At 44.0% G+C, this 12,049-nt stretch overlaps 1 gene segment (V, D, J or C); it reads left to right on the forward strand.

Annotated features, from left to right (window-relative positions):
• The window catches only part of LOC141148557 (Ig mu chain C region-like), a 70,924-nt gene that overhangs the window by 18,694 nt on the left and 40,181 nt on the right, over positions 1-12,049 (forward strand). The window contains 2 exon segments of the C gene segment in view: positions 439-708; positions 7,578-7,673. Coding sequence covers positions 439-708; positions 7,578-7,673 — 366 coding nt within the window.

Here is a 12,049-nt window from a genome sequence, read left to right on the forward strand (position 1 = left end):
CAGCTTAGATTTGGTCTTAATTACTGCCTGTTTCCTAATCTGAGAATTAGCGGTAATTCTTTAAGAACTTGTCATTGCCATAGCTACAGTTTCTTAAAGCAGCGGTATTAAGAACTATCTGAATTTACTGAACTTGTTGGTAATGTTACAGACACTAGCGCAAATGCTTGCCTGAATTAGGTGCAAGTAGTTCTTAATGAAACTACCACCAAAAAATATGTTGTTCAGGCTTTATTGAATTCCCGAGAGAGATTGTGTTGCATAAAATTTTGCTTGTCAACACCTAGATATCTGTCTTTACCCAAAAGGTAATCCTGGTATTGTAGATCAAAAATCTAACTATAACAAATCCCTAAGTAGACTGTGGTAAGTGCATATTTTTGTGCAAATATTTTTTTAACCAGCATTAATTCAATTTGTCTGCTTGCTTCCATACAGTGGAGCCTGAGATCATACTTTTCTCATCTCATGATGGTGATAAGGAGATAGTTGTGTGTGAATTGAAGAGCTTTTACCCTGACACTTCGAAAATTAATTGGTTATTAGAAGGGAAGAGGATTGAGCCTTCCAGAAAGAATGCAGATGGCACCTACAATGATGGGGACCATTTCTTGATTCTTGGAAACCAGAAAAGACCAAAAAATATCTCGTGTGTGGTGGAACATGAAACATCGTATAGTCCATTTATCAGGACTCTAACATTGACGGGTATGTCTATCTCCATCCATCCATTGTTTATCTATCTATCTATCTATCTATCTATCTATCTATCTATCTATCTATCTATCTATCTATCTATCTATCTATCTATCTATCTAGTTGTGGTGCTACCCCTGCAGGAGCCATTGGAAAGGATGGTTCCTCTGTTCTTTGCCTCAACCACCTCAAGGACTTCAGCCCATCTGACACACTAATGAACAAAGTGAACATAGTGAACAAACTAAGTAAACAAAGCTTGCAATATCATGGAAATACCTTTTTTTGCAATATCAGTAGCCAATAATGATGCCCTGTCAGAAAGCAGATAACAGCTTAGGAAAAGCAAGTCTCGATATATTGTCACACAGGATGATTGATAACGGAGGAACGAAGGATAACAATAAAGGCATGAACGTGAGTTAGCAATAGTAATAGTAAAACTCAACATATGGTAAGATCAGTAGTCAGAAGTCGATATAGGATAACACTTTGCACCAGGATCAGCATAAACAGCATAAACAGTAGCAAGGTCACCATTACTGCATTCAGGAGACTATACTACCAAGGTGCATTAAGGGTGACTATGCTAGGCCTAGGTTAACTGGATGGAAGTACCCTTTAAAAGAGTAGTAGATAGGGGCTGATAGAATAGCTTTACAGTATGTGAGTAGTCTTTTACTGTGTTCTTTTGCAGGCTATAGTTGGGGCCCTTAACTAGCACTGGTGCACTTAACAACAGTCTTAGTAAACCAGCATGCAGTGTTGAGACTATAAAAAATTTTATTTTGTTTTTGTAGTGTCAGTTGGACCACCCTGTCTGAGGTAGGCAGCATCCACCCAGTTTTTGGAATTACCGTTGTCCTTGTTGTTTTGCACTACAGAAGACCTCTTAGCACTTGAAGTGACTGCTTGCCAGTTTTGAGACTATGTACTAAGTATCCTGCTTCCAATGACTCAGTCTCTGCTATCCGTAAGCAAAGAGTGGGCAGTGAGCCCTCTCACCTGTCCCAGCGATACAGCTATGATCTCCCTCTGTGCAGTGGTCCCTGGAGACCAGAATTACTTCTCCTGGTGACAATAGTGGTATCACCTCAGCAGCCACACTTCCAAGCCTTGCTCCTGCCAACACACTGGCACCAAAGACCACTCTCTGACTCTGGTCACTCACCCTGTGGATGGTCTGTGTGCATCAGGGCTGATGTGTGGGGCTGATGTGCACACCTCGGCTGCCACGCTGCCAAGAGGAAGAAGTTCAGTAAAAGCTATTTCGCCACTGCCCATATTCCTCAGTGTGCTTTGGGAAATGTAGTGTAATAGTCTATAAGTTCCATTCTATAGTTGATGTCCTGGATCTCAAGTCCTATGATCCACAGTATGCTGCATAGAAGTCCATAGGTTTTCTGGCTATATATCCTCGTGCTGACTGGAGGGGATAGTGCAAGACAGCACAGAAGTAGAAAGTGGAATGTAAACTGTCTGTAAAGAGGAAAATGTCTCCTCCTTTATGTTTCTCTAGTCCAGCACCTGACTACATATCTATCTCTCCATCCGTCTATCAAGGGCTTTTTTTTTTCTCAGAAAATAGGTGCAGGAACCCAACCATAACCCCCCTCCCCCCACACACACTTCCTCCAAACCACATCAAATAGTGGATGTGGTCTCATTTTACTAACAGTGGGAGGGTCTTAAAGGGGCATTAAATACCAGTGCATTATATATATACAGAATGCAGAGTCCATAGGCCTTTGATCTGACCTCTGCATGCAACCCCCCCCTCAACTGCCCCATCTACTCCCCCCTTAAAAGCTCCACCATTTTCCACAAGCCTTACTTTTGTTGCTGTATTAAGCTGAAGCACCCAGCCGACTTTAGTACCTCCCCAAACACTGTAGGTGGCTCTGCCTCTCTTACTTGCAGGTAGCATATCCAGTGGGGGTGTCGGCAACAGCACTGCACCCCGGGCACCTGCATCTGTCAATTGTAAACACAAAAGCCAGACAAGTGATAATGGTGAGCAGGGGGCAGGAAGCCTCAGCCATAGGTGGTGGAAGCAAGTTCCAGATGAAAAAAGGCTCTATCTATCTATCTATCTATCTATCTATCTATCTATCTATCTATCTATCTATCTATCTATCTATCTATCTATTCTTTCATCTATCTATCTGACACTATTTAGCACTACCCCTGTAGGAGCTTCTTGAGTATTGCCCGAGTGTTCCCTACTACTATGCTGACAGCCAGGAACAAGGTATTTTCCCGCAGCCAGGTGCATGAACTTTTAGCTCGTTGGAGTCAAAGACCAGTCTAGGGGTGTTTTGTCGTTTTATTTTAGAGTATAGAATAGATAGAGCCTTAGATTAAGTACTTTGCTGGGAGCAGATGGCAGACTTCTCCTGATTTGGAGTGTAGAAGTAAAGAAGTTTGAGCAAAGTCTCTTGCAGTAAGTGGCAGGTAGATGGAAATCCTCAGGTCACTAGCCAGTGGGCCCTTAGCAGACTAAAGAACAGCAGGGGGGGTTAACAGCACCAGGTTAGTGAGATCCTACAATGGCTGTACTCACAGGCTCTTGTAAAACAACTGGCATCCTCTCTTAGTGATACCAGATGGACCCTCAGTGGACTCCCCCTCAGTCAGCATTTAGGAGAACCAGGGCCACTCATCAGTTCCAGTTTCAGGCCCTCAGGTCGCTCACCTGACGCTTCTTAGCAGCAGGTACCAGGGGAGGCAAGCCTGCATCAACGCTGGCGTGGTACAATCCACTCTGGGAAGGACTCATGTACTCCCAGAATATAAATACCACTCCCCAGCATGCAATCGGGCCACACTCCCCCTGTAATTGGCCAGAGCTGTATCCATATCCATGCTGTTCTTTTGCCAAGTTCCTACCTCTGTTCTGGAAAACTCTAGTGGTTTCCAGAAGGCAGGAGGAGCTCAAGGCAAGCTCAATAGCACCGGAGCATCATAAGTAGTCCTGACTAATGGATTGCAGCACTCTGTTAAGTGGAGGGCCAAGGTAAATTTACCTATTAGCTTTACATTTACTTTAAAGAGACCCTGCCACCAACTTAAAAAATTGAATGTAAAAGCATAGAGAAATCAAGTATTTAAATGCTTACTTGCTTTGTTTTTCTTTGTTCCAAAAATGTATTTTATCCTCTTGCAATGTGCATTTAAAGAGGTTGTAAACCCTGGTTAAAAAATAAAAAATAAATAAAAAATAAACCTGTGCAGCACCCTTGTCCTAAACAGGGCTGAAAGTAAATTTAGTTGTGCTAGGTGGTAACTAGCCTGGCTAATTTGTAGTCTAGATCAAATGGGTTTCTCCTAAGCTTGGGTTTAACTGTGATCTCTCTTTTGTCAATAGGTGGCACGGTTACCTTTGGCATTAGTGTGATAGATTACAGTGAATTCAGGTTATGAGTGAATATGCTTTTCTCAGCCAATCAGCAGGGAGTTTCTTTGGCCGCTGAGGCTGCTGGGATAGTCTATTTATTCGGAGAGAGTCAGGTGGTCGGGGTTCTTTCCAACCGGGCTGCGGCCTGGGTGTGTGTGTGTGTGGAGTAGCAGCTGAGGTGTAGACATGAAACCTGAGGCCTACCCACATGTAAAGGGGCTCAGCCTGAGGGGAGCCTGATCGCTGCCAGGAGGCAAGGGAGAAGAAGTTGCCAGAGGGTCAGCCACTCTTGTTGCTGGAGGCAGGTGTAAAGGAATGAAGTTCTGAATGGGTACCAGAGGAAATTCTTCATCAGCTGGGGACTGGGAAGTAGCTGGGAAAACTTCAGGAGAGTGTACGAAGTACAGCGGGTAGCTGTGAGTAAAGCTTGAAGAGAAGTACAGCGGGTAGCTGTGAGTAAAGCTTGAAGCGAAGTACAGCGGGTAGCTGTGAGTAAAGCTTGAAGAGAAGTACAGCAGGTAGCTGTGAGATAGGTTTGAGGGATCCAGTGGTTAGCTGTGAGTCCGAGGAACCCAGCGGGTAGCAGTGGGTGAAGCTTGAGGAATACAGCAGTTAGCTGTGGGTGAAGCTTGAAGAATACAGCTGGTAGCTGTGAGTGAAGCTTGATCTACAGTGGGATCTTGCGAGTAAAGTTGTTGCTATAGGATACAGTAGTTGCTATGAGATACAGGCATACCCCACTTTTAAGTACACAATGGGGTTTATTTACTAAAGCTGGAAAGTGCAAAATCGGGCTCACTCCTGCATACAAACCAATCAGCTTCCAGGTTTTATTACCAAAGCTTAATTGAACAAGCTGGGGTTAGAAGCTCATTGGTTTCTATGCAGAAGTGAGCCAGATTTTGCACTTTCCGGCTTTAGTAAATAAACCCCATTGTGTACTTAAAAATGGGGTATGCCTGTACAGATTGCAGCAATCAGCTTAAAGGCCCTTTTTCTGTATTGCTGTCTGTCTAGTTCTATTTTTGTCCAAGGAGTCTGTCAAGTTGCTATTGCATTTGCCTAAGGTGTGTCCTGTGCCCTACCCTTCTCTCCCCCTGTTCCTGTTTAGAGAAATAACACTCTCCCTGTTCATTTATAAAAGTAATAGGCACCCATCGTTCTACCTACACTACACCCACCATGCCTAGTAATCTGCACTCTGAGTAGGAATGTCTGCCCTCCCTGACTCTGGGGGTCACCACCAGGCCTGTGGAGGTTGGGGAGAGCGCTATACCTGTAAGACAAAGGCACAGGGCTTTTTTTCTCAGGGAATAGGTGCAGGAACTCCCTCCTTTTCGAATCACCCCTTGTCTCCGCCCCCTACACACCTCTGAGCACCGACCTTGGGTTCCACTCCCTACCCACCTCCCAGTACCCTCCCTTCCAGAGAATACAGAACCAAGTAATTTGTATAGAATTTGACACCGATAACAAGAAAAGCAATTAAATAGATCCCCTGCAGCCAACAACAGTAGACAACCCCCATTCAATAACATACCCCCAGCAACAATAGACCCCCACTAGCAATAATAGATCTCCCAACCGCCAGCAACAATAGACCCCTCCCTCAAAAGTAGATCCCTTCCAGCAACAAGTACCCCCCTCCCACAACAATAGATCCTCCACCAGCAACAATAAACCTCCCCAGTAACACTAGACCCCCTACAACAATAGATCCCCCAGCGACCATAGATCCCCCAGCAGCCAGCATCAGTAGTCCCTCCAGCATACTATAGTACCCCTCGCCATTACATAAATTCTGTGCTGGTGGTGCCGGAACTATGTTCCCCCACGTTCCCGCTGAAAAAAAGCCCTGCAAAGGCATAATGAGCTAGTATGCATTGCATTATGAATCATTATGAAAAAGTTCCCTTAGAACAAAGCCCTCCAGCAGCGCCTGCACACATGTCATCGGCTGCATGCACTCTGAATATCTCCTAAACTGTGCAAGCCTTACTATACGCTTACCTGTAGGTAAAATTTAAAAAATCTTTAAACTTGCTGAAAAATATATTACTCCAAGAGAGTCAATTCCCTAACACTGCACCTCCCTCCTTACATGTCATAGTCCCCTCCTTTTGTGGGAGTGTCTAATTACTGTCTTTGCTGGTCCAGCTCCTTTGCCCCCCCCCCCTCCACCTTCACATGTAAAGAGTCAAGGAGAGTACTATAGATCAGTCTTTTACAACTAGGGTTTCCTCTGGAGGTTGCTAGGGGTTCCTTGAGCAAAAAAAAAACTTCTGCCTCTCAGATAAGTAACCACTTAAACCAATGATCTTTAACTACCTGTAAGGGGGGTTTCTTTCCATTTACCACAAATGTAAGGAGCATTCATCCCATTGATTATCACATCCATTTACCATGAGCTGTAGGTACAATAATTAGTAGTAAGGCTTTCCTGACACCGGAAAATGATTTCAATGTGTTGGAATACAGTGTTCATGCATTTTGTGCAACAACTACATCAGCATTCAGTAGAGATATATTCTTCAACCGGTAGATGGCAGTGCTTAAAAGTTTTAAACTGCATCTATTGTATTGTATACTTTGTTATTTTAGTGAAAAAAGTTTCCTGCTTCCTTGTTGCCGTGAAACAGAAAAGCACATGTGGTCTGTTCTGTAGGGCTATATACAGAATTTCTAACACAAGGGATCCTCCATGTTAAAAAGGTTGAGAATGGCTACTAGAGCTTCACTTGAGTGACAGCTCTGAGTCTGGTGGGACTGCAGACTTTACATCCAAGACTGCAGCACCCAGCAGCTGTCTCAGGGCTTTTGGATGTCTACACAAGGGAGGCTTTTTCGAGTATATAACATAAAAAAATGTTAAATGCACAAAAAACCTTATAGGAAATTGTTGTTAAAATGAATATTCTGGTAACAGGATCTCTTTAATGGTGCAGCGTGGATAACAATTCTGAGACTAAATTTGCTTTTCCCTGGGCACAGCAATCTCTTTTGAGATCTGTTCACATTGCAGGCAAAGTGGAATATGCAACAAATGTTGGTAGCACAATGTTGATCATTCTATGCTTCTTGCTCTGTGGTGACAAATTAGAAAAGGACCTTTACTATTTTACAATGATAATGTTGCTATCCATAAAGCCAGATTTGTACAAAACTGGTTTGATGAGATTAGAACGAAAAGAAGGGACCAGCCAGCACAGGGTCCAGACATTAAAGCTACTGAATGCTTAGGCCTGAAAGCCCAATTTCATTGTCCAACCTCACTAATACTCTTGCGAATGGAGGTAAATCCCACCAACAATGTTGGAAGATTTGGTGGAAAGTCTTCCCACAACAGTAGAGGCTGCCATGGCACCAAAAAGAGAACTATCTTAGTATTAATAACCTGAATATTTTGTCTGCATCATTTTGGTTATACAATGAATCCATTTATTTATTCATTTAGCTAATCAGTTTTTAATATGTTAATTTTTAGAAGAGAAGTACTCCTGGGTTGTTGCTCTGGTTCTTACTATTGGACTTATATGTGTAGTGATTTCTGCATTGGGGTATTTCATCTTCAAGAAAAAATGTAAGTAAGCGTTTTTTTTTTTCATTTTTATTACACACACCAAAAGATAAAAGTATAACCACGAATAGGATAAAATAAAATAAGTCCTAGATAAATGGATCTCCACAATACAAATGAACAAAATATTCTTAATTGCATCTCTTTGCATACTTTGCCCTGTCATATACTCATGGGTCAAACAAGCATATTGGGCTCCATTTACAAAAGCAACTTGCATGCAGTATGTAGGTGTCCGGACACATTTTGCCTAAATATCGCAATCCTGAAACTAAACATTCACATTTTACCACAAGATAAATACCGCATGAAAAGGCGTTAAACTCAGTTCACAGAAGGAAAAAAGTACAGTGAGGGAAAAAAGTATTTGATCCCCTGCTGATTTTGTACATTTGCCCACTGACAAAGAAATGATCAGTCTACAATTTTAATGGTCGGTTTATTTTAACTGTGAGAGACCGAATAACAACAAAACAAAAACGCATTTCAAAATAGTTATAAATTGTTTAATGAGTGAAATAACTATTTGATCCCCTATCAATCAGTAAGATTTCTTGCTCCCAGGTGTCTTCTATACAGGTAACGAGCTGAGATTAGGAGCACTATCTTAAAGGGAGCACTCCTAATCTCAGCTTGTTACCTGTATAAAATACACCTGTTCACAGCAGCAATCAATCAAAAAGATTGCAATCTCTCCACCATGGCCAAGACCAAGGAGCTGTCCAAGGATGTCAGGGACAAGACTGTAGACCAGGGATATGCAATTAGCGGACCTCCAGCTGTTGCAGAACTACAAGTCCCATGAGGCATAGCAAGACTCTGATATCCACAAGCATGACACCCAGAGGCAGAGGCATGATGGGACTTAGTAGTTAGTAGCTTAGTAGTTTTGCAACAGCTGGAGGTCTGCTAACTGCCTATCCCTGCTGTAGACCTACACAAGGCTGGAATGGGCTACAAGACCATCGGCAAGCAGCTTGGTGAGAGGGGGACAACAGTTGGTGCGATTATTCGCAAATGGAAGAAACACAAAATAACTGTCAATCTCCCTCGGTCTGGCGCTCCATGCAAGATCTCACCTCGTGGAGATTCAATGATCATGAAAATGGTGAGAAATCAGCCCAGAACTACACGGGAGAATCTTTTCAATGATCTCAAGGCAGCTGGAACCATAGTCACCAAGAAAACAATTGGTAGCACACTACACCATGAAGGACTGAAATCTTGCAGCACCCGCAAGGTCCCCCTGCTCAGGAAAGCACATGTACAGGCCCATCTGAAGTTTGCTAATGAACATCTGAATGATTCAGAGGAGAACTGGGTAAGAGTGTTGTGGTCAGATGAGACCAAAATCGAGCTCTTTGGCATCAACTCAACTCGCCGTGTTTGGAGAAGGAGGAATGCTGCCTATGACCCCAAGAATACCATCCCCACCGTCAAACATGAAGGTGGAAACATTATGCTTTGGGGGTGTTCTTCTGCTTAGGGGGGTGTCTATAGTATCCTCTTAAAGGGGCGCATGTTTCCCGTGTTTAGAACAGTCTGACAGCAAAATGACATTTCAAAGGAAAAAAAGTCATTTAAAACTACTTGTGGCTATAATGAATTGTCGGTCCGACAATACACATAAAAGTTCATTGATAAAAACGGCATGGGATTTCCCCACAGGGGAACCTCGAACCAAAATTAAAAAAAAAATGGCATGGGAGTCCCCCTAAATTCCATACCAGGCCCTTCAGGTCTGGTATGGATATTAAGGGGAACTCGCGCCAAAATTTAAAAAAAAATGGCGTGGGGGTCCCCCTCAAAATCCATCTCAGACCCTTCAGGTCTGGGATGGATCTTAAGGGGAATCTTGCACCAAAATTTTTTAAAAAATGGCGTGGGGTCCCCCCAAAAATCCATACCAGACCCGTATCCGAGCACGCAACCTGGCAGGACGCAGGAAAAGAGGGGGACGAGAGAGCGCTCCCCCCCTCCTGAACCGTACCAGGCCACATGCCCTCAACATTGGGAGGATGCTTTGAGGTAGCCCCCCAAAGCACCTTGTCACCATGTTGACGGGGAGAAGGGCCTTATCCCCACAACCCTTGGCCGGTGGTTGTGGGGGTCTGTGGGCGGGGGGGCTTATCGGAATCTGGAAGCCCCCTTTAACAAGGGGACCCCCAGATCCCGAGCCCCCCCTGTGTGAATTGGTAATGGGGTACAAATGTACCCCTACCATTTCACAAAAAAAGTGTCAAAAAGTTTAAAAAACACAAGAGACAGTTTTTGACAAGTCCTTTATTAATTTCTTCTTCTTTCGGCTTCTTCTTCCATCTTCTTTATTCTGCTGTTCTTTCGGTGTTCTTCGTCCTCCATCTTCTTCACCTTCTTCTTCTCTATCTTCTTCTTCCTCCGCTCTTCTCGTCCCGCATCTTCCTCCAGGCTTCTTCTCCACTCCGTCTGCACAATCCGCCTCAGTGGGAGTTTTCAGCCGCGTGACGCTTGGCTTCTTCTGACACTTCTTATATAATGGAGGGCGGGGCCACCCGGTGACCCTGCCCTCCTCTGACGCACGGGGAATTCACGGGACTTCCCTGTGGCTTTCTCCGTGTTGTCAGAGGGGGCGGGGATTTTTGAGGGGACCCCCATGCCATTTTTTTCTTTAATTTTTGCCTGTTCACAAGTTCTGCTGCGAACTGAACCAGGGGGTGTTCGGCTCATCCCTAATGGAGACCCTAAGACCCTGCCTCGGCTGTCCAAAGTGCAATGAATCATAATAAAGAAAGTGGCAGAGGAATACGGGTACCTATACCCATACATACCCGCTCACCTGGAAGAGGAGATCTTGGAGAAAGAAACTCAATGGGTGGATGAAGCTGTGCGCAGTTTCCTCCGGATCCCTCTCAACCTAGCCTTTCTGAAACTGTCACCCAAGGTGGCTGAAAGATATACCTCTGTACTACACACCTGGGGCTACGGATGGAAAATGTATCTGGACAGTGTGGTTATCCGTAGGCCAGACAGGAAGGACATCAGGTGCTTTGTCACTATGGTGAATGTCAAAGGAGAGTCCTTAGTATTGCCCGATCCCAGGTACAGGTAAATGCCATCTGTTATCTTTACTGTGGATTACAAATGTGTGTTGTGTGATGTCAAGGACGCTATGCTGACAGCCACTTCACATTCACATTCAAGCTGTTGCTAGTGGAGAACATTCCAGAGAGCTGTACAGCCAGGATTGTGCTGGACTAAATGCTGCTGGCAGATACATGCAGTGCCCACCTGAGCCATGTTGGCTAAAGTTGAAGTTGTTGGGGTGCTCCACCATGAAAAGTGACCTGTGATCTTCCGCAGGTTGTAGCTTCCTCAGTTAAGGAAGGAAGCCATCTCAGTCCCATGTGGACAGACTGATGATATTATTGCAAGGGGACCTATGTCCCAAAGTGCGGTCTCTTGCACTATGGCCTGGCTGCCTGTTGTCTGAAATGCAGCTGTGTCTCCTTGTCCATGGAGTTGTCTCTAAAGAAGAAGGGAAACTGCTGGGAAGTATTGTCTACCCCAAGTGAAATTGATGGACTGTGACGCGTCATTGACACTGGGTGTGTAGTTAGTTAGAATAGGCTGTGATAAAGGGGCAAATGCTTACCTTTCTTTGAATAGTGGACTCATCTATGCATCAGGACTGTCACTCGATGAAACCCTAAAAAAGTTTTATGTTTGACTAGGAAAGGAGCTTTCATTATGTATATAATGCAGATATTTTATAGGGTGTATTTACACTGCTATGCTGTCTTCGGCTGAGGACAATTGCAAACCATTTAATCATGCATATATATATATATATATATATATATATATATATATATTGCATCATGTTACAATGGGATAGGATGCATTTGCATTGCTGTTAATTTCTCTTTCAGGTATTGCTGTATCGGTATGTCTTCCTTGGCTAAGGAAAGACAGGGGATCCAACCTGATGACAACACTAACTCTCTTATATTTGTTATCACTGTATACATTAGACAGATAGCTAGGAAGTAGGTTTATTACTTATGCCTACCTTTATATATCTGGGTGGCACATTACCTTTAGGGCTGTACATAAAAGTACTTACAGTATATACTCGAGTATAAGTCAAATTTTTCAGCCCTTTTTTTTGGGCTGAAAGTGTCCCCTTCGACTTATACTCGAGTCACCGCCGTCTGTCTGCATGATCAGCGTGTCATGCAGGCAGACGGCGGCCGTCGTGTGATGATAGTGTTCGGCGGCTATTCCAGCTTTCAAAAGCCGCGCCTCCTGCTCGTCTGTGATAGGCTGAACAGCTGTCAGTGTACATCCTATCACGGACATTCTCTCATCCTCGTCCGTGGTATGAGAATGAGAGAATGTCC

Source organism: Aquarana catesbeiana, linkage group LG06 (genome assembly GCF_042186555.1).
Source record: "Aquarana catesbeiana isolate 2022-GZ linkage group LG06, ASM4218655v1, whole genome shotgun sequence".
Lineage (NCBI taxonomy): Eukaryota > Metazoa > Chordata > Amphibia > Anura > Ranidae > Aquarana > Aquarana catesbeiana.